Genomic DNA, 21401 nt, shown 5'->3' with positions numbered 1-21401 from the left:
CGGTCCTCGAGGGCTGCAAACCCAGTCGGGTTTTCAGGATATCCTTAATGAATATGCATGAGGAGAGACCTACATACCCACTGCCTCAGTTGTATGCAAATCTATTTCATGCATATTCATTAGGGGTATCCTGAAAACCTGACTGGTTTGCAGCCCTCGAGGACCGGACTTGCCCACCCCTGATAGAGACTAACCCAGTCAGTGGTATGCAGAGGGAGGGCTTACCCTGGTAGTGGTTCTCCCTTCAGAAAAGGTAACAGTGTGTGGTTTCTTTTGGCATGGTACGACAGATGGTGCTCGTGTGCTATGTGTAAACTGCATTGCAAACTGGGAGGAGGGTGGCGGTGTCATTAGGGAGGGCTATTGCCTCCTCCTCCCCCCCCCCCCCCCCCCCCCCCACAATTCTGAAGATCCATATCAGCGTTTCAATCACCTGCTACCCCCCACCAGCAGCTCCCTGGGATAAACCGCAGCCCGTCATCCTTCCCACGTGACGGAAGCCACGTTGCAGACTGCTGCTTTTCTCGCTAGGCATGAAAACTCCTCTGCTGCGGCCTGCTTGGTTTTAGGACCATCTTTATGGTTTTTCTGCCTTTTTTTTTGTGTTGAGATGTTCTTTTTTTTTCATTGTTTTGGTTCTGTCTTTTGAGCATTTTTCTGGGTTGTTTTTTTTTTGTTTTGTTTTTTTTACTGGACCAGGGTCATTTGCAGCTCCCAGTGCTCAGGGGGGGGGGGGGGGAGGCTGGGGGACAGCTATTATGCATGGGGACCCAAGTTTTAGAATGCCCACATGCAAATTTAGACCACGGATAATCAAACCCAGGATGATCTCGTGCAAATTGGGCCCCTACCTACCTCAGATGAAAATGAGCAGAGACGGTGAAGAGCACACCCTTTTCCTATTATAGCATGCCAGCTCCTACAGCTGTACGTGTGGGACATTGGATGGTTGAACCTGAGGCTTTTTTTTTTTTTTTTAAGTTCCTGTTCGTACCTGGATCAGTTCAGACTCCTGGGGAATTTATGCCTCCCCTTCCAGCAGATGGAGACAAAGTGGCACTGGCACATAACCCGAAGTGAAAAAACAAAGGGGACTACCTTACACCGTGGAAAGACTTTTATTAGAAAAGCCCGACTGAAAATACAAGCTGAGTTTCGCCAAAAGGCTGCATCAGGGGCTTTATGCTGTAATCGTATACTCACAGCTACATATATCAGTATATCAATCTGAACATGAGCTGTTGTAGTAAAGCTAAAAAATAAAGCTTTGTCAGTCAGTAGAACATCTCGCAAAACTGGCACTGCAAAACTGGCACTGCAACTAAGAAAGTTGCAGTGCCAGTTTTGCGAGATGTTCTACTGACTGACAAAGCTTTATTTTTTAGCTTTACTACAACAGCTCATGTTCAGATTGATATACTGATATATGTAGCTGTGAGTATACGATTACAGCATAAAGCCCCTGATGCAGCCTTTTGGCGAAACTCAGCTTGTATTTTGAGTCGGGCTTTTCTAATAAAGTCTTTCCACAGTGTAAGGTAGTCCCCTTTGTTTTTTCGCCTTGGCTACGTGGGACCACCTTCCGGTTTGTTTCATTGGACATAACCCGAAGTGCCACCTGCAGTCGCTCAGTATTTCTCTGTCTCCAGCAGATGGTAGAGGTGCAATCCCGGCAGTCTGGGGGGGGTTGGGAGAAGAGTCCAAAGATACGTGTCCCTCCCTGGAGGATGTTTGACCCTGTTGGGCTATTGTTCCTGGTGTTGATGGGGAACAAGCAAGGGGTCGGGGACCCTTCTCTGCCAGGGGGTTATTTGCTGGTGGGGCCAGTCCCTGCCCCTGGAGAACAGGTGGAATCCAGCAGTTCTTTATGCTAAAGACTTTTACTGTTATATTTAGTATTTTAGTTTTTATGTATTTTTATTTAAGTATTTATGAGTTTTTTTTTTATGATTGGTTTAAATGTTATTGTATTTTGAAACGTATTTTATGATTTATTTTAATTAAGAAACACTGTAAACCGGTGTGAAGGTATACACCAACATCTGTATAAAAAATTAAGTAAATAAAGTATCCTTTTTCCTCTTAAAGTTTTTTCCAAAGAAGTTGAAAAAAGAAATAGCATAAATGAAGGCAGTGGAGGAGGCGCTAAGCAGGGCTACGAGTGCCCGAGAAGGCTGTTTTGAGCTGTTCGGAAGGGAGTTCTCGGGCAGAAGGCAGCAAGTGCGCCAGAGTTGTCACATCCCATGGCGGTGGGGTGTTTGTGACGCCTGTGTGCAGGTGGAGGCGGTGTTCTTGTTGGTCACACAGCGATGCTGCGCGCCGGCTTGACTGTGTTCCCGCTGCCTCTCTGGTGGAGAGGGTGGGTTGGGGGCCGGTAAGCGCCGTGTCGGAGCAGGCAGCCGAAGCAGCGCTCAGGTGCAGGAGCACCTTTTGAAATAAGCCTCCCCTCCCCCCACTGCATGGGAACGGCCGGGCCATGTTGGGTGCTGATGGCTTGTCTGGGCTGTTCGGGGGAGTGAAGACCCTCCCCCGAGTCTCCAGTGGGGACTGTTCACGGGCCGGTGGTGGGGGTTTCTCCTGGTCAGGGTTGGGAGGCCCCCGCCCCATTCTCGTCAATTCATTTTGCTTATGCATGAGGCATATTGGCGTGCCAGGTCCGCTGGGGAAGTTCTCGGCGAGAGGCTTGGTGGGCTGCGGCCGGGCAAAAGACCTAGAGGGGCCGATGATCCAGTAATGCAAAAGGTGTCCAGGGTCCCTCGGGGATGAGGATACCTTCGGGTGGTCCCAGATGTCGACTCCAATAATTTGGAGGGCGGAAACTCCGCAGGGCCTTCTATTCCAGACCCTGCTGGGACGAACAAGGACCCGGTGCTGCCCTGGTAACTGCCCCGGATGGTCAAGATCCAGATGACGTTTGAATCAGGTCCCGGTGGCTGAAGGGGATGACCTGAATGTGGTGAGTCTTTTTTTTTTCCGGAAGGAAGAGTTTGTGGCCCTTGAATCCCTCATGTTCTCGAGGAACTGGGGTTCAAGGTTCCTCAGGAGGAGTCTGATCAAGAGGGAGTGGACCCCAGTCATGGATGGCCTGAGGGGTCCAGCCAAGGCCCTTCCCTTTCACAAGTCTCTGTTAAAAGCTGGTGGTCAGGGAGTGGGACACTCCGGAGATGAGCCTAAAGGTAGGCTGGGCGATGGCTAAACTGTATCCATTGCCTGAGGGACACACTCGAGTTGTTGGTGCTTCCTAAGGTGGACATGTCTGTGTCGGCAGTCCACTAAGAAGGCCACCATCCCTGCGGCTGGCTCAACGGTGCTGAAAGAGATGCAGGACAGGAAAATGGAGATTCATCTCAAAAGATATTTGAGGTGTGTGCCCTTGGCATTCGTGCTGCAGTGTGCAGTAGTTCATGCAGAGGGCCAGTTCACACTGGGTGCAGGCTACCAGAATGCTTTCTCCATCCGAGGCTAAGCAGGCAGATTGCCTGGAGGCAGCAGCGACCTGTGGCAGATGCTTTATATGAGCTAATCAGGACTTCTCCCAGGTTTATGGTGTCAGCCAGAAGGCTCCTCTGGTTGAGGAAACTAGTCGGTGGATGTTTGGTCTAAGTCAGGGTTGGGAGCTTCTGCCATTTTTAAGGGAAAGCTTCTGTTGGAGAAGGACTTGGAGGAATTCGATGAAGCGGCTCAGAGAGTCCACGGGCCATAGGCTGCCAGAGGACAAGCCCAAAGGAACAGGGGTTTCCTTTGCTTGGGCGCGCTCTGTTTCGGTCGAGCAGGCAGTTTTGTCCTGATAGGTCCTCGGCAGGAGCTCAGAGACAAGGCGCTGGGAGGCAGCAGTCCTGGAATCAGTCTTTTTCAAAAGGGCAGGAAAGCAGGCAGAGAAGGTCTCAGCCAGGGTTCTGGTGTAGAAAAGTCCTCACAATGAAGCGACGCCAGTCCACTCCTCTCTCCTTCATGTGGGAGGACGTCTGACATTTGTTTTAGGAGTGGACAAAAATCGCAACAGACCAGTGGGTCATCGGTGTGATAAGAGACGGCTACGTGTTAGAATTCTCTCCTCCGCTTCGGGACTTATTCATGGTTTTCCCCTTGTGCTCCAGGCTGCAAGAGAAAGGTGGTTCAAGGAACCGTGGCTTGGTTACAAGAGCTGGGGGCCTTAGGTTCCCGTTCCTATGGGGGAACAAAGGATGGAAGGTATTCCATTTATTTTAGAGTCCTTCTGTCCAATTTTGGATTTGAAAGAGTTGTGTGGCTCCCGGGGTTCCTCGTTTCCGAATGGAGACTCTGCAGTCGGTGATTGCAGCGGTGCGCAAGGGAGCGTTCCTGGCTTCTCTAGTCTTGACCAAAGCATATCTGCACATTCCAATCCGCCCGGGTTGCAGTGGTTTCTATGCTTCATGGTCCTCGGGGGGGGGGGGGGGAAACATTTTCAGTTTTATACCCTTCCATTCAGTCTGGCCGTGGACTTTTACCAAGGTGATGGTTGTGGTGGCAGCAACACTCAGGAAGAAGGGCATCTTGGTTCACCCGTATCTGGATGACTGGCTCATTTGAGTGAAGTTTGAGGCCCTGGGGATTCAGGTGGTGTCTCAGGTCTTGGAGCAGCTGCGGTCTCTTGGGCTTAGGTGGTGAATTTGGCAAAGAGCCATCTCATCCCGTCTCGAGTTCTTGGGAGGCACGCTTAGACGCCAGAATGGGGAATACAGATGCTCGTATTATCAAACTGCAAGAAGCAAGTGCGCAATTGTTGGCTGCCGCAATTCCCAGAGTCTGGGATTACCTTCAAGTGTTGGGCTTTATGGCCTTGACATTGGAGCTGGTCCCTTGGGCCTTTGCTCATATGAGGCCTCTGCAGTGGTCCCTCCTCTCGTGTTGGATCTGTTGTCAAAGCAGTTTCACCTTCCTTTGTTGCTCGAGGATCCTACCAGGTCCGATCTTTCATGGTGGTGTGGTCAGGAACATCTCAGGCATGGATTAGACTTGGAGGTTCCAGACTGGGTGGTAGTTACCACCAATGCCAGTCTCTCTGGCTAGGGGGCAGTGTGCCAGAATCAGTTGGCCCGGGGGCAGTGGTCCATAGAGAAGTCCAGGTCTATCAATCATATTGAGATGAGGGTGGTGTGGTACATGTTACTTTTCTACCTCTCTTGAGTGGCCGCTCAGTGCACATAAAGTTGGACAACGCGACCACGATGGCTTACGTCAACCGACAAGGGGAACCAGGAGTTGGGCGGTAGCCCAGGAAGTTCATGACTTGTTTCTCTGGGTGGAACAGCATCTGGCGATGCTCGCAGCATCTCACATTGCCAGAGTGGGCAATATACAGGTGGATTTTTTTCAGTCTGTAGAAACTGGACCCTGGGGAGTGGGAGCTGTCGAAGAGGCAATGGCTCTGTTGCCCGTGGGGTACCCTAGCTTGGATCTTATGGCATCGCGAAAACACCAAGGCACCCTGGTTTTTCAGTCGCAGAAGAGAGCACGGAGCAGAGGGAGTAGATGCTCTGGATCTACCGTGGCCCCGGGAATTCTACTGTATGTGATTCCTCTAGGGCCCCTGGGTGGGAAAACTGATCAGGCGAATAGAAAACTACCCTGGAGAAGTGATTCTGGTGGTGCCAGAGTGGCCGAGGGGGCGCCTTGGTTGGTGGATCTGGTCAACCTGGCAGTCGACGGTCCACTGTGACTCTGGGCCCTGCCTCAGAAGGTTTGGCAAATGATGATGTTTTTGGATCAGGCGGATCGCTTTTGTCTCATGGCCTGGTTTTTGAGAGGCGGCGATTGAGAGAGAAAAGAGATCCAGAGGATGTCCTTTTCACTTTGATGCAGGCTAGGAAGACTCCCACTTTATCATATGCTAGAGTCTGGAAGGTTTTTTGAGTCTTGGTTTTTGGCTTTCTGCAAGGAGGGTTTGAAGAAAGGTTTGGTCTTTAGCTCTCTTGAGGTACAGGCCTTAGGCTGTCTCTGAGGCAAGGTGCACGGAATGTCGTTGGCCGCTCACCTGGATGTGGTTCGCTTCCGTTGCAGGGCAAGCAAAGCATCTGCGTCCCCTGTTGCGGGGAATATGTCCTTCATGGAACCTCAGTTTGGTCCTCAGAGGGATGTGTGGGGCTCCCTTTTGAGAAGGGCAACAGTGAAGGACTTCACGTTAAAGGTGGTGTTTTTGGGGGCCATTTCTTCCACCCGCCGGATTTCGGAACTGCAAGTGCTGTTGTGTAGAGAGCCTTTCCTGAGGATTTTGGATTCCAGGATTTCTTTGAATCAGACCGTGGAACTTCTGGCTTTTCTGGGTTTGGACACGTCTGTTCCGCATGCTAAAGACCTGCGATGCTTGGATCTGAAACTGGCTTTGTTCCATTACCTCAAAGTTGCTTATAACTTGAGGTGGGTCTGACCATCTTTTTGTGTTGTGGCGTGGTCTTAAGGGGCAGAAGGCTTCAAAGTCTATGATGGCACGATGGCTGAAGGAGGCAATAAATTCAGCTTATATTTGTGAAGGGTGCCCTGGCCCGGAGGGATTGAGGGCTCATTCAGTTCGGTCTCTGGCAACTTCTTGAGCTGAATGTCAGTTGGTATCGCCGCAGGAAATCTGTCAGGTGGCTACTTGGACGTTGTTGCACACTTTTTTGCCAGACGTTATCATTTAGAGATCCAGGGGTTTCGGTGAGAGCGTTCTGCGAGCGCGGACTCTCACACTACCACCCTAATTAGGGAAGCTTGGGTTCATCCCAGGAGTCTGGACTGATGGGTACGTACAGGGAAAGGAAAATTGGTTCTTACCTGCTAATTTTCGTTCCTGTAGTACCACAGATCAGGCCAGAGTCCCGCCCAACTCTGGAGAGTTCACTCGTTCTGCCATCATGGTTTTATTGTATATAGGCTGCAGAGCTAATTCAAATATCAAGTGTTCTCCTGGTTGGGAGTTATGAAGTAAAGCATTTTCTTTCAAGGTGGGGTTTATGCTCTTTCCCATTGCTCGTTTGTGGTAAACTTTTACTGAGTGACTGCAGGTGGCACACTGGGTTATGTTAGTGTCTGAAACTTCCTCTGTCTCCATCTGCTGGTGGGGAGGCAAAAACGCAGGAGTCTAGACTGATCCGAGGTATTCCAGGAACGAAAATTAGCAGGTAAGGCCCACTTTTCCCTTGCTCCTCCTTTCCCTGGGAGGGGAGAGGTGGAGCAGCCACACTATGGGTGTCATCCTAGGGGACAGTCTCTGATTTAGTCTGAGGAGGGCTGAGCAGAGCAGGACTGGCTTGGCTACCCTGCAAACCAGGCCTGTTTTGCGGCTCTTGGCGCTAAGAGTTGAGAGTCCCCTCACGAAGTAGTCTGTTCCCTGAAAAATCCTGGGATTTGGAGGCCCCCCCCGCCCCTGAGGACTTGACGCTGCAAAAGGGGGCCTTGGTCCATGGATGCGGACAGTGCCTCATTCCGTTCCCCCCCCCCCCCCCCCCTCCATCGCTGGTGTGTCTTGTGCTTTTATTTGACTTTTCTTACCCCCTCAGCCCCCTGCCGTGTCCGAAGAGGAATTGCAACTTCAGCTTGCCCTTAACTTGAGCAAAGAGGAACACGACAAGGTAGCGCTACAAAAAGTAATTTGAACGAAGAGAAAAGAAAAAAAAATCACCAAAATGAAAGGGTGGATCCCCCCCCCCCCCCCCCCCCTGGTGTCTTTCCCTCCTCGGACTTTGGTTGCGGAGAGAGGCCAGGGACAAGGGTTCTGCCCCAGTAATCTCAGCTAACCCCCTGTCTCTTGCTTTTCTTTTCACTGACAGCCTGCCTCGGGGGGGGGGGGGGGGTGTTGGAGGTGGAGAGAAGGACTGGAGCAGAGCCAAAATGAGTCTGCTCTGCCCATTGCCTCTGAGAAACTTTGTCCGTCCGTCCTCCCGGAACATTTATTTAAAAGACTTTTTTAGCCAGCTCTGTCATAACTCCTAGGCGAGTTACGTGTTCTCCATTTAAAAAAAAAAAAAAAGAAGTCCAGTTTGACCCTTACCTTTTTTAAAAAGATGTTTAAAACATGGTATTTTCTAAGTAAAGTAAGATTCCTCGGATCTGGACATTAGCTTGAAGTGACCAATCTTTTGTTGTCCAGACAAATATCGAGAGCAGATTGGAGCCTGACCTTTAAGGTTATAGGGGGGGGGGGGTGTATTATTATTTTTTTTTTTAATTGAGATTATTTCCTGTGTTAAGCACACATTTTTGGGGGTTGTAGAAGTGGGGGGACGGTTCGCCATCGTCCTACGCTGCAGGGTAACCGTCTCTGGCTTCTGCCTCTGGCTGCCCCCCCCCCTCCTCTCCATCCCCCATGGGGGGAGGTTCTGACTGTTTTATCCTCTTTTTCTCTCCGATTTGGACACCAGATTAATCCTCTTTGAACCACAGCCCCCTTCCCCCCTTCTCTGTCTTTCCATCCCCTTGCTTGCACGTTTTTTTTTTGTTTTTTTTTTTAATTCATGGTTTTGCTGTTTTTCCTTTGTCTGCTGTGGCATTGGTTCTTCTTCTTCAGGATATGAAAGGAGAAGAGGGGAGGGCTGGGTGGAGCATAAAGGCACCCCCCCTCCCCCCCCCCAAAGCAGAATTTTTCCTGAGCTGAGCTCTAGTCCTGCCACTCCCCAGGTTCATATCTGCCTCAGTACACCGGTTGTGTCCCTTGAATACCAAGATCAGTCTTTGTTTCGTCTTCAGCTGTATCATGGGATTTTTTTTTTTTGATTATATCATTAGAAAGCGGCCTGTTGGGAGGCAGCCACTGTAGACAGAACACAGCCTTTGCTTCAGATGCCATTGATGCACTGCAGTAGCCAAATTTGTGTCTGTCTGTCTGGGATGTTAACTGGTAACCTTGGAAGTCAGAGTAATCGCACACAGGTATTGCCTAAAAGTCCTTTTAAGAAGCTGTATCCCCCTCCGTGGTGGTGTGGCCTTGTCGGTTCTCATGCAGGTAGGTATCTGACTGCTTGCACAACCCCACCTCACCCTTCCCTGGCAGCTCTTTTTGGGCATCTGACATCTCGCGTTCCAGCGCTGCCTGCTGAGTGCCAGAAGGAACGAGCAGTACCGAAGGCCCCAAGACCGGCGACTCCAGGGAGGGAAATAGCAGCCATAGGCTACCCAATTCTTAATGCTTGCTTATGCGGCAATCTTCTGGCTCGAATATTTTAAACCCAATCGGTGGGAAAGAGACCAGGCCGCTCAGAGTATCTGAGGACATGAGCCCACAGAACGGCAACCAGAGCCAGAGATGTCTTATGAAGCCCTGGCGCGGGTTGTGGGCTTGGGGGTGGATTTGCCATTGACGAGCAGGGAGCACTTCATTGGCATTGTGGGGGGGGGGGTAGTCTCATGGCAGCGCACGGAGACACCACTCGCATTTGGGGTGCAGAAGCCCTTCAGGGGCTCATCTCGCCCGCATTGTCCTAGACTTTCCTGACACACGATGCAGTTTAGGGCACCTTCCTCTCCCCCCTCCCCCCTCCCACCCTACTGAGGAGGCCCAATGTAGTGATCTTTGGCTAAGCTGGTGCCAGCATTCTGGCTTTCCTTGCATCTCTCGTCATCCTCTCCTCCACCTGCAAGAACTTCCAGACCTGAAAAGTAGAATGCCATCCGCGTTATCCAAGCGACACTTCCAACTCCCCAGGGAGCGGCCATGTTGACGGGCTGAAATCACACACTGACCAGTCTAATGCGAGAGCATGTGTGTGATGTCATTGGTGTTAGCCGGCAAGATGGCCGCTTCCGGTGGTAACTTCCTTTTAGTAAGGAAGCTGCTTTCGAGACTTCTGAAATTTTGGCTTTTTGATCATTTTCATTGCCTGAGATTGGGGGGGAAAAAATCATCCTTGTTGCATGGTAATTAGCCTTTAAAAAAAAAAAAAAAAATAAGCTGACAATTCCAGGCCCTATCTCCGAAGCACTGCTCCCTGCAGGACACCACTTGCCTTTCTTGTCTGTCTCACAATGCAGTGGGGTGGAATAACCCCAGCTTGTTGCCTCGCCCCCCCCCTCCCCCCTTCCCCCCCCCCCTTCCCACTAGGAGGAGCGCATCCGGAGAGGAGACGACCTGCGGCTACAGATGGCCATTGAAGAGAGTCGGAAGGAAGTGACTGTGCCAGCGAAACCAGAAGAGGTAATGGGGCGCGCTCTGTCTTTCCCTGGTGGGGAGGGGATGTGCTTAAAAAGAAAAGAAACCAGCTACTCCCAGCCTCCAGTCAGTTGAATGTTACCCTGCTTCTCTCTTGGCAGTCTTCCCTGATGGACCTGGCTGATGTTTTCACTGCTCCGCCAGCTGTGGCACCCTCGGACCCCTGGGCAGCGTCTGTGCCCCCCCACCACTACTACAGACCCCTGGGCAGCTGCCGTGCCTACCCCGGCCCTCCCCGTGGCGTCGGATCCCTGGGGGGGCCCTCCAGTCTCCAGTGCGGCCAGTGGCGACCCGTGGGGCACAGGCGTGCCGGCGACCCCTGCTCCCAGTGACCCCTGGGTGGTGCCCCGCTGCCTCTGATTCCAGCACTGCGTCTGACCCCTGGAATCCCGCAGGTAGGTCGTGCGGCTAGGCCTAGCCTCTTGCTCCGTCGTTCCTCCCTTCACCCTCTTAGGTCCTGTTCCATCCTAGCAACACTACTCAGCTCTCTTCATCTTTCCCTTCTCTTTTTCTCTTACTGATTCTTTTTTTTTTTCCTCCTGCTCCAGGTTCCCCGTGTTCCATCTCATTTTTGTTCGCTTGACCCACCGTCCTCTCTCCCTCATATACCACATAGTGGGAAGTATTAGCATCTTTGGAGGGAAAAGAGGGGGGGGGGAGAGAAAAGGACTTGGAAACTTGACACAGCTGTTTACCTCTAAATGGGACCCCTAACTTTTGAAGTCTTTGATTATTTTAGGAGCTGGAGGGGTCAGAGGGGCCCCTGCCAGTGACCCCTGGTCTTTGGGCCCAGAATCAGCCCCCCCGGAGAAAAGCGTCCACGGACCCTTGGTCACCGGCCCCCTCGTTCTCTGATCCCTGGGGAGGGTCTCCTCCAAGCCAAGCACCAGCGGACCCACAGGTGGGCTCAGGCCTCTGTGCTGCAGGGTGGGAGTAAGCTGCAGTGGTAGAGCTGTTGTCAGGTAGTCTCAGTACTGAAGTAGCACGTGAGGGCTTCTGGGCAGGAGTTGAATGAGTGTGGAGGCCTCAGGGTTGAAATAGCCAGGGGGATTTGGCAAGGGCATTTACTCAGTAGGAGAAATAGCCCAAAAATCTGCAAACACATTTTGAATCTGAGTTTATTGCACAAAAAACCCAAGGTTGGCAGATGGTTTCACGTCCCGTCTGTCTGTCCCCTCCCTTGGTCCGTGATGAACCTGTCTACTCTCTAGACACCTCTAAGTGCCCAGTGCTCCTTGTGCACACTAATCTCCCCTGTTGCAGCTTTTGTGTGTCCAGAGGGTCTGATGTCCTGAGATGGCCCACCAGTGTGATATGGGAGAGCTGATGCTGCCAGAGAGGGGGGGGTGGTGGGAAAGGCAAAACACAATAACTAGAGAAACAAACTACTGAAGGGGGCAGGTAGGGGAAAAGCAGGGACAATAAACCCCATATGCCATACCTATTCTAGTGAGTTGTCATACGCACACCAGAATGAATAATTTCACCCTCTATTGATTTTAAATGTAACTTTCCCAGTGTGTAGCCAGATGGACTCAGGACCAATGGGTTATGCTCCCCTGCCAACAGATGGAGTCAGATTTCAAAGCTGACATCACCCTAGATACACCCCCTGTGGTGACCTCGGCCCTTCAGTATTTCTCCGTCTCCAGCAGATGGTGGATGTACCTCTCCCTATGGGGATTGCTGTATTTCTTGGAAGGAGAAATTCTACATTTAAATTGGAGAAAAAATGGAGCCCCGCTCTCCTGCGGTGATACCTAAGGTCCCTCCCCAGTTGAGGATTCCTGAGGCGATTTCCCAGATCCCCTCAGAGGTGGGTCTTTTGGCCTGGTCGCCGGTTCCCAGCATGGACTCTTGCTGGTTAAGCAGCTGAAGGCAGCAGGTGCAGGAAGCTGAGCACGGCATTGGACAGCCAAAAGCCCTCTTCCCCCCCCCCCCCTTTCCCCGCAGCTGGAGACAGTCTCTGTACTCGGCCAGTAAGTGCTGAGCCCAGGTAAGTTGGGGGGGGAGAAAAAAGCCTCCCAATTCATCATTGGAGGGGGTTTTGGTAAGACTTCCACCAGTCTCTTTGCTCAGCATGCCATACCAACCTCTTTTTCCTGACCCCTGGGCTTCTGAGCCCAGGGGTCAGGAAAAAAGCAGCCCCCCCCCCCCCCCCCCCCCCGTGGGCTAGGCCCCGCTTAGGCTTGGCACACTGGCTGCGGCAGCGCCATCTTGTATGTCTTTGTGCGTGCCGTATTGCCCTTCATAGAACGTTGATACGCTCGGTGCGTTGGCTCTGCACACGTCTTGTGAGCACAACCTACTAAGTGCAGATTACAGGCCTCGCCATGTTCCGCCTAAGCACCCGAAATCTGTGCGCCCAAGAACCGTGCCAAAGATTTGCCTGTGGAGTTGGATATCTGTTCCAAGAGGTTACGGGTAAGCCGTCATCCAGTCCCTCGATCAGGGCATCTATAATCTTACTGGGGTTCAGGGTTTGGTTGAGTACAGTTACCTTTATCCGTGTTTAATCTTTTTTAATTCAAGTTTTCCAATAGATGTCCACAGTGGCATTTTAAAGAGAATACTGAAGGGCTGAGGTCACTGCAGGGTGACGTCATCTTTTGAACCCTGACTCCATCTGCAGGCAGGGGAGCATAAACCCATTGGTCCTGAGTCCATCTGGCTACACTTAAGGAAAACAATTATCAGGTAAGTAATTTCTCCAGTTGTGATTGTTGGTCAGTTCTAGGGCTGTGTGCACACTTTTTTTTTTTTTTCTTTTCAGTTTTGATTTTTTTTGTTTGAACCCCCAAAAAAAAATGTTGAATTGCCCCTGTTATGTATTAAAAAAAAAAAAAAAAGCCAGGCCAGCACCCTTTTTTTTTTGTATAATTGATAATGGCACCAGCCTCGAGTTGGCTAGTGCCATACACCAGTGGGGCAGGAGTGACCGGGTCTGGCTTTTTCTCCCACGAAGAGGAGTATGCACCTTCAGGGTGGCAATGGGAGAATTGGAGGCAGGCTCCAGCAGTGGTTTGTGGGGTGACCTAACATTTTAAAAATGACATGAGTGAAAATGTGTTGGTTTTTTTTTTTTCCTTTTGTTTTAAAAACAAAACGGGAAACTAATTTCCTGTTTTGTTCCCAATGAATGCGGCGCTCTCGTCTGTTCCTTCTAGCCTCACTTTTGGTTATCTTTTCTAAGTTCCTGGCTACATCCTGTCTATTACAGCATCTTATTAACCACTCTGGCTCGTTGCTGAGCTGTTAGTTTTTGATTCTTGACTCGATAGTTCACGTTCCCTTTAGTCTTGCAGGCCAGAGCTTGACATATGTGCCTTGGCTTTTGGGTTATTAACCTGTCCAAGACTGTCCTTGTCTGTAGTGTGTGTGTGTGTGCGCGCGTGCACCTGTGCTTGCTGTGTCACATTTGCCGATCTCCGTCCTGCCTCTCCTCAGCCAGCACCTCCTTCGACCAGTTTGGGGACCCCGCTGACCGGGACGAGTTTTCGGAGTTCGGCAGCCTGAGGACCGGCCTGCACCAGTCCGGGAGCAGCACAGGTTAGGGGCTGCGGCCTCTCCTTGTTGCCTGCCGCTCCCGCCCTACCTTGCCGTTGCCTGCCTCTGTCTGTCTGCTGCTTCCTCCTCAAGCCCCTCTGCATGCACCCACTCAACCCTGAACTGCCTCCACTGCCTTCTGCTGTTTTCCCTTCAAGGAAGGAATGGGAGGGAGAAAGTAGCTGAATCTGAAGATGGCATCCAGGAGCAGAGAGTTTCTCAGTAGGGCTCAAGGAAGGTGGAATGTGGGGGGTTTTTTTGCCTTTTAGTCGTCTTGTAAGTATTAAAAGGCAGAGCTGATCAGTGGGACGATGGTGCATGACTGAATGGAATTTCTCACGCATCATGCTCTGGTCCTGAGTTGGTTGATCACTCGTCCTTGCCCTATGGGTTGTATCTCTTTTTTGGTTACAGACCTGTCCAGATTGGGCCAGCCTGACAGTAACCCCAGACCTGGCTCCCGACTTCTTGGGCGGCCATGGAGGACAGTGGCCATAGCCCTGCTCCCCAGGTGCACAGGGCTGGGAGGGACCTCAGGAGGTCACCTAGGATCAGAGAAAGTGGGGGCTGGGAGGGACCTTGAGAGGTCACCTAGTCTGTTCCCTCCCTCCAGGCAGGATTTGCTGACCCTAAATCCTCCCAGAGCCATGTATGACCTGCTTGTAAACGTGGCTGAGCTTCCAGCTCGCGCCTCCTCTCACTTTCATGCATAGTCTGTGTGGCTTCTGTCTCTGTATTACGTTGGGGCCTTTCTTTGTCGCTCATCATCTGTGGGTAATTTTTTTTTTTTATTATTCCCTTTCCCAGGTGAACTGGATCTCTTGGCTGGGGAGGTCCCCCTCACTCGGCCCCTGGGCACAAAGAGCCCGGACTCCTTTGACATGGCCAGCATGAGTGGCTCGCTGCCTGACACTTCGAAGCCCACCCGCAAGACCCCAGAGTCCTTTCTGGGGCCGAACGCTGCCTTGGTGGATCTGGACTCCCTCGTTTCCAAGCCAGGGGCTGCGGCGGTGCAGAACATGAAGACCTCCAACCCCTTCCTTGCCACCGGTAGGTGCCACGCAGAGCGCGCTAGTCTTTATCATGTACCATCCTGTTTAAATAGTTGAGGTTAATGGCCAATCGCTAAACTCCTCTTGCATAGGAGAATTCTAGCTCCCAGTGCATGCATGTAGGTGAAAAAGGGGACTGGAGGCCCGTAAGACGCTTCATATTATATTGGTAGTACGGTGGCTGACTTTAAGGAAATCAATGGACTCTTGTAAATGTGTGCACACATCCAGCATGTGCAGTGAATATGCAGTGACTTTGTGTTCTGTCTGTGCTCTTCTTCCCTTTTTTTCTGCAGGCACGAGCACTTCGTCCACCACCAACCCCTTCCAGTCCTCCCCGCAGCCTACGCTCACCCTGAACCAGCTCCGCGCTAGCCCCGTGATGACCATGGGGCAGCCGGTCACCCCCGCCGGAGCCCCGCCTGCCGCCGCTGTGGTCGCTCCCCCCTTCGGCTCAGCATCCCCCCTGGTGTCCGTCTCGCCCATGGCCCCCGGGGTGCCTCTGGCCTCCGTCTCCCCCATGCAGGCTCTGGGCCCCCTGCCCCCGATGCAGGGTGTAGTCCCGGGGGCGGGGCCTGCGCTGGGGCTGCCCCTCATGATGCCACCTCAGCAGCTGGTGGCACCGCCTCTGGTTCCCAGCAACTCCTTGGCTCCTGCCAGTACCAACCCTTTCCTGCTATAATGGAGCTTCCAGCGCGCGAAGGAGCAAGAGCCGAGATTGGGAGGAGGGGGGTGGGGGGCGGGGCTATTGGGAAGAGGGACTGAGAGCTTCAACGTGAGAAGAGAGGTCTTGTTCAATGCAAGTGCTCAACCCCCATCCCTTCCCCCCCCTCCATTCTCTAGTGCCAGAGGAACCTCCCGCAAAGGCTGCTCCAGTCAGAGGGCTTTGCTCTTTCCTGCCCCATCTCTCCATCCCTGCGCGTTTTACATGGGTGTTTTCGGTGCAGAGGAGTCTTAAAAGCAGAGAGAAGGGGGGGGAGGGGAAGAAAGGGGAACCCGCCCCCTCCCAGATTTCCTACTGCCCTTTTATGGCCTAAGGACGATGTGTTGTTTTTTTTCTAGGATTGTTTTTCCAAAGGGAGGGGGGACCTGCTCATGTGTGGCAGCGAATGAGTTCTGCCCCCCCCCCCAGCTGGTGCTGCGTATGCCTGTGTTTAGTGGGCAGGGGGGGGTGAAGGATTAGGAAGGGCAAGCTGGGTGCCCTGGCCCCACTTCCAGGACAGTCTGGTGTCCCCACCCTAGCAGGTTTGTGGAGTTTGCTGGGGGGGGGGGCTATTTTACACTAGGACGGCTGCTCTGGCACGATCAAAGTTGTTTTCCCCGGGGACCACTCATTTCAGGCCAGCCTGCTGGAAACGTCCCCTGCCCTCGCCCAGCCTGCTTCTGGAAGGGCAGCTTTGGGCTGCAGAGGGGGGGGGGGGGGTTAATTTTTTGCTGCACATTCGTGGAACATCCTGAAGCTGTACAAAGGCTGTGGGGGCTCTTAGGCAGCCGACCACTGACCCCAGCAAGCGGGCAAAGGTCCGTGAACAAGCCAAGCTCTGGTTACCAAAAAAAAGTCATCTCACTCCAGTATTACCCCAGGAAAGTATTTAATTACCCACCTCGGCCAGTGTTAATTTCACCCTTTTTTTTTTTTGTTTTTCTTTCTCTCCCCTCCCTGTTGGTGGGTCTCTTCTTTCTGGTGTCCGGTCGGTCTGCTCTTTCACCCCACCATGGAGCGTTGGGCTGTTTGGCCTGCTCCCTCCCGTCTCCCTGTGGGCAGCGGTTTGGGATTGAACTTGCTTTGCTATTCAGTTGGGTCAAAGCAGGGGCCGTGCAGCCGTTGGTCTCTCTCTCGTGAATTCAGCTTGGTGGGAGGAGGAACATTGGATGCAGGAAGGCGCCCCCGGAGCATTAACCCATGGCCCCTGGCTCGGACGGGAGCGGAGGGCGGAAGCCTCACAAAAGCCCTAGAGAAGAAGGGACCCTGACTTAAGGATTTTGCTTAAAATCCTGTCTCGTCCAAACTCCCTTAAAATGATTCTGTCCTTCCCTTCCTGAGGTTCTTAATTGGGGAGAAATTGCTCCTTTTATGAAAGCTGGAATTCTGGGCACTTGCTAGGAGCCCACCCCAAATGAAATGCACTCCCCCCCCCACCTCCGTATGATCATGTATAGCCCGTCAGATTTATGCTTGTCTTGTGATGCCCATTTACCAATATCTGGCCCCGCCCCTGCCTAACCTTCCATTTTTTTAAGGACTGGCCTAGCTCAGAGCCTTAGTGGGTGGGGGGGGCCCCTCATTGTCTGCAAACACCAGGTCTTGCTGGTACTGGACTCCATTGCCCAGTCCTGGGGTGAGAGAGAGATCCCACCCTCCAGCTGGTTTGAGCGCCTCCCAAAGAAGCTTTTCCCGCTGCTAGAGCCCATCCCGTAGGCAAAGGTTGTCCACCCTCCGATTTGGCTGTGAGAAGCTGGCCGTTGTGAAAGCACAGGCCTCGGGCACAAGGGCAGGCTTCACGGGGGGGGGGGGCGGTAAGCTGCCCTTACGGTTTAACTTTAGAGACGGCGGAGGCTATTTGAGTTTTGAAGATGCTCTTTGCCGTTTTCTGTGCTGAAAGAAGAAGGCTGGTCGTCACCCTTTGAAGCTCGATGGACCATGGCAAGCAGCTTCTGTGCCTCTGAGTGCTGGGACAGTCTACTACACTGTTTGGGGGAGGAAACGCCATGCTGCTCTCTGTCCACTGTGGAGTTTTACACCTGCAGGCGCTCTCTCCAGCCCCTTGGAGATCCTACAGCATTTGCTAATCGGTGTTTGTGTGATGTGCGAGTTCAGATCCGGGGCCCTGAGAGCTTTCTCCTGCTTTGCCTTTGTTGCTTTTGCTGTCTCTTAGGGGGGGGGGGCCATGGTCAGCACCCCCCCTCTCTACTTCACTACAAGACTCCTGTAGCAACCTGAGACTGGACCGCTGATGGCTGTTGCAGCTTTTTGTGTGGACAACTTGCGCCCCCCCCGTCGAACTTATCAAATCTATCCTATAGCATTACCGTAAGGAAGAGGCCCCTGGCCGTGGACAGAGTTGATCTGGAGACCCCCTCCAGTTGGCTCCACCATTCCATGAAATTCCTCATCCCTCCCGACTTTGGACAGGGGCTTGGTGGCGAGAGCTGGTCAGCGATCAAGCCTGATCCTTTAGAGGGCAAGGCCGTGGACAAATAGCGGTTTCCCCTCTCTCTACGGCGAGGGCTGGAAGGCCTGGTGTGTGGCAGGAGCCGAATCGTGGACCCGCTGCCTTGTACTTGAATCTCCCGGCCCACGGCAGGTGCCAGGAGAGACACTTTTTTTTTTTTTCTTTCGCGGGAGCACTGGGCTGGAGCAAAAAAAAAAAAAAACAAACCACAAAAAACTGCGTGGGGAGTGACCCTGGAGTTGGGAGAACTTCTGTTCATGCTTGGGAATGAAATTTTGAAGCATTTTCTCATACTTAACACTTAAGATGATTGTGTTCAAAGGGTTTATATTGGTGCATTTTTAATATTTGTCAGCTTTAGCGCTGTAAAGTGTGTTCTCTGTTTTGATGTCTCATGAATTAGGTCTTGGTTATCCTTCTTGAACTGCTGGGCTGCTTCTTTCTGAGATTTCTCCTGCCCGCTTGGTTTTAATTCTGCTTTTGTCGAAACGAGCGGTGGATCCTTTCCTCACCCCACGGTTGGGGAGCAGGTTGGGAACTCCAGCTTGCCTGATTGAGCTGCATTCCCCCCCCCCCCCCCCTTTATTTGGATCCCAAAATGTTAAATTGGAGGCCAAAAAGCTCGAGAGAGCTCCGGTGGAAGAGGGTTGGCAGCGGGTGAGCTGGCCATCTTCGGTGAGTTTATACACCCGGGTGGCAGGAGAAAGCTTGAGAAAGCAAGCCCAGCATAGGAGGAGGAAACCAAGGAGCAGAAAGGGGTTTATCTCAGCTGCCATGAAATAACCACTATTCACCTTTTAGAGGTGGAACTTTGTCATGACTTAACCACAGTTCACCTGCCTGGGGGTTGACCAAGTAGAGGCTGAAGAGGAGGGGGAAAAAGCTGGTTTTTTATTTTTGGTTTTTACATCTCTTGCTTTGCTACTGTGCAGGATCTCCTTCGAGCCCTTGAGCTGGCAAGTAAGTGAGAGACCCAACACCTTGCCAACCCCGATGGAGGAGAAGCCTTTTGTGCTCGTGACTTGGCAGGGTCCCCTTCTTTTTTTTTTTTCTGAACTCGGTGGTCCAGGACAGCTGCTCTTGGCCCCGTGGGTGGCCCAGACCCAGCTTGTTTGAGGCAGTAGAGAGGGTGTTCCTTGAGTGACCCCTCGGCCAAGGGCTTGCTGGTGCCAGTTGAGTTGCCACCGCCATGCCCACCGTTTTCAGGGAAGATGGGGATTTCTCTGCACTCCGGTTCAGTCTGTCCTAAGCCGCCACCCATAGGGATGGGGTCCTAAGAGGTTTGTAAACCCCCTAGCAGCCTCCACTCCTCTCCCTTCCATGCTGGCGACAGCAGGAATGCAGGTCCCGCTTACCTCCCCTGAAGAAGTAAAGCAAGAGGCAGACAAACGGAAGAAATGTGAGCTGAAGGTCATGCAAACACTTGGGAACGCCACCCCCCTATAATTTATTGGAAATTGTTAAGATGCAGATGTTCTGGCAGGGGCCTGGGCAAGAGGGGAGAGGAAGAAACAGCTTAACGAAAACACACAAAGTGAAATCAATGTTACGGGGCGTAATCTTGAAGCAAAAGGAAAAATCATTCTAATGTGATTTTGATTTTATCCGTTAAATGTACTTCTATGCATCTAAGTGAATTAAAAATGAAACCAAGTCTTACGCTGTGGCCCCTTGTCCCTCTCGGAAGCGTCTTTGGGCTCTGACTGGGTCTGCCCTTTCATGGTTTCAGTGGGAAGGGGTGTCCTTTGGGGAATATCCCATCCTGCCACGTGAGGGCTGGACACCCCGAGCTTTCCCTGCCCCCTGGGGTAGCTGTTTTTGAAATACTGCAGCTTTAATCACAATCTCAGAAAGCCTGGGGACAGGTACACAGGCTCTCGGAGGTGACGGAGGAGAGATGGGTGAGGCATTGTAATGGGAGCCTAGGGTCCTCTGTTGCAGGGCAGCAGAGAGCAGCGGGGAGGGGTAAAGCCCTGGTGTGGGGGAGGGGGCAAAGCCCGGGTGTGGAGCAGAGCATCTTGGAGTGGGGGGGGGGTGAAGGGTAAAGTGTGGGCACAGCATCTTGGAGGGAGGGGCACAGCGCATCTCGGGGGGGCCAAAGCTTGGGTACAGAGCATCTCGGGGGGGGGGGGGGGGGTAAAGCCCGGGTGCAGAGCAACTCGGAGGGGCACAGCTTGGGCAGGGTTGAAGAAGTGAGCCTGGAAGCCTTTGACAATTGGAGCTGGATTCAGTGTACAGCTGCTCAAATAGGAGTGGGAGGCTCTGTTAAACACCCAAAGCAATGCTTTGTCTTGCAATACCCTTTTATCTTAAAATCTTTTTTTTTTTTTTCCAGCTGTTATCACTGGGGTGTTTGGGTCTCCATCTAGTTATGCACACACGCACTCGCCTCTAGAAAGTCTGTAGCTGCCTTCACCATCTTTCACATCTTGCTGGGGCAGGCTTTCATTCATTCGAAAAGGGGAAAATATTTTCCAGTCATCCACACCTTTTCAGGGCCAAAAATATTTTATTTATATATATATATATATATATATATATACACACACACACACTAGCAACGCTTGACAATTGGATGAGTCGCCAACCCGCCCTCCTCTGAATCAAGGTTTGGCAGCAGTTACAGCAGTGATCTGTTGCTAGGTTTTCACCGCCTTGGCACACTTGGTTGTCAGTGTTTAGAGCATTCTTCTTTGCAAAAGTCATTCAACTGCTGTCAAGCTCCTTGGAGCATTGATGGTCAGTGCTCTTCAAGGCCTGCTGCGGCTTTTCCATTGACCTCAGGTTGGGGCGCTGTAGTGTAGCTTTGGTTGTATTCTGAAAGGTGAACTCCAGTCCTAGTCTCCGCTTTCTTACAGAGGGCGGCAGCTTTCCCTTATTCCTTCTACCCTGCCCAGCATTCCCCTGCTCCATGGTAGGGATGGGATTTGCTAGGTCGCTGGCTCTCAACCTTTTTTTTGGCTGGGACACACCTTGACAGATGGTTCTCACATGCGTGACATGCTGAACACGTGACCGTCACGGGCCTAAATGTAAACTGCACTCTGTGTCCACAGGAATCCCCTTAATCCCCAGCAATGGGTGCAGAGCAGATCTAGGGCATTACCCTGTACAACTCGCCATACAAAAAAAGATGTTCTGGTGCCATCTCCGCAAAAGCAAGACAAACTCCCTCTACTACCAGGCACAATAGCCCTCCTTATGAAAAGACAGTAATTTACCACTAATGCATGTCCTGTTGAGAAAACTCAACAAATAAGACTGATACAAATGCCTGCATGCTAATTAAATACCTCGCCTCGGTCACACACCCAGAACTGACCCTTAACCAAGTACAGAAAGACCACAAATTATAAATATGGAGACAGAAACTGGAATGGAAAACCAAAAAAGCCACTCTGCATGCAGTGTAAACCCAGACAATTGGAAAGAGAAATATAGCACCTAACATAATAATGCACACAAACTAACCCGCACAAAGTTACA

General features: G+C 51.9%; 1 protein-coding gene across 1 annotated transcript in view; it reads left to right on the top strand.

Annotated features, from left to right (window-relative positions):
• The window catches only part of LOC115080866 (epsin-1-like), a 41826-nt gene extending 22245 nt beyond the window's left edge, over positions 1-19581 (top strand). Inside the window, 9 exon segments of the mRNA XM_029585323.1 lie at positions 7500-7571; positions 10037-10129; positions 10246-10325; positions 10327-10483; positions 10893-11016; positions 11019-11045; positions 13592-13693; positions 14498-14740; positions 15039-19581. Of these exon segments, the coding sequence (XP_029441183.1) occupies positions 7500-7571; positions 10037-10129; positions 10246-10325; positions 10327-10483; positions 10893-11016; positions 11019-11045; positions 13592-13693; positions 14498-14740; positions 15039-15424 (1284 nt within the window). The 3' untranslated portion in view covers positions 15425-19581.
• The last annotated feature ends 1820 nt before the right edge of the window (positions 19582-21401 follow it).

The sequence above is a fragment of the Rhinatrema bivittatum genome, chromosome 19 (genome assembly GCF_901001135.1).
Source record: "Rhinatrema bivittatum chromosome 19, aRhiBiv1.1, whole genome shotgun sequence".
In the NCBI taxonomy this organism is placed as follows: domain Eukaryota; kingdom Metazoa; phylum Chordata; class Amphibia; order Gymnophiona; family Rhinatrematidae; genus Rhinatrema; species Rhinatrema bivittatum.
The sequence above is the reverse complement of the archived record's forward strand: the minus strand, read 5'-3'. Positions and strand labels throughout refer to the sequence as shown.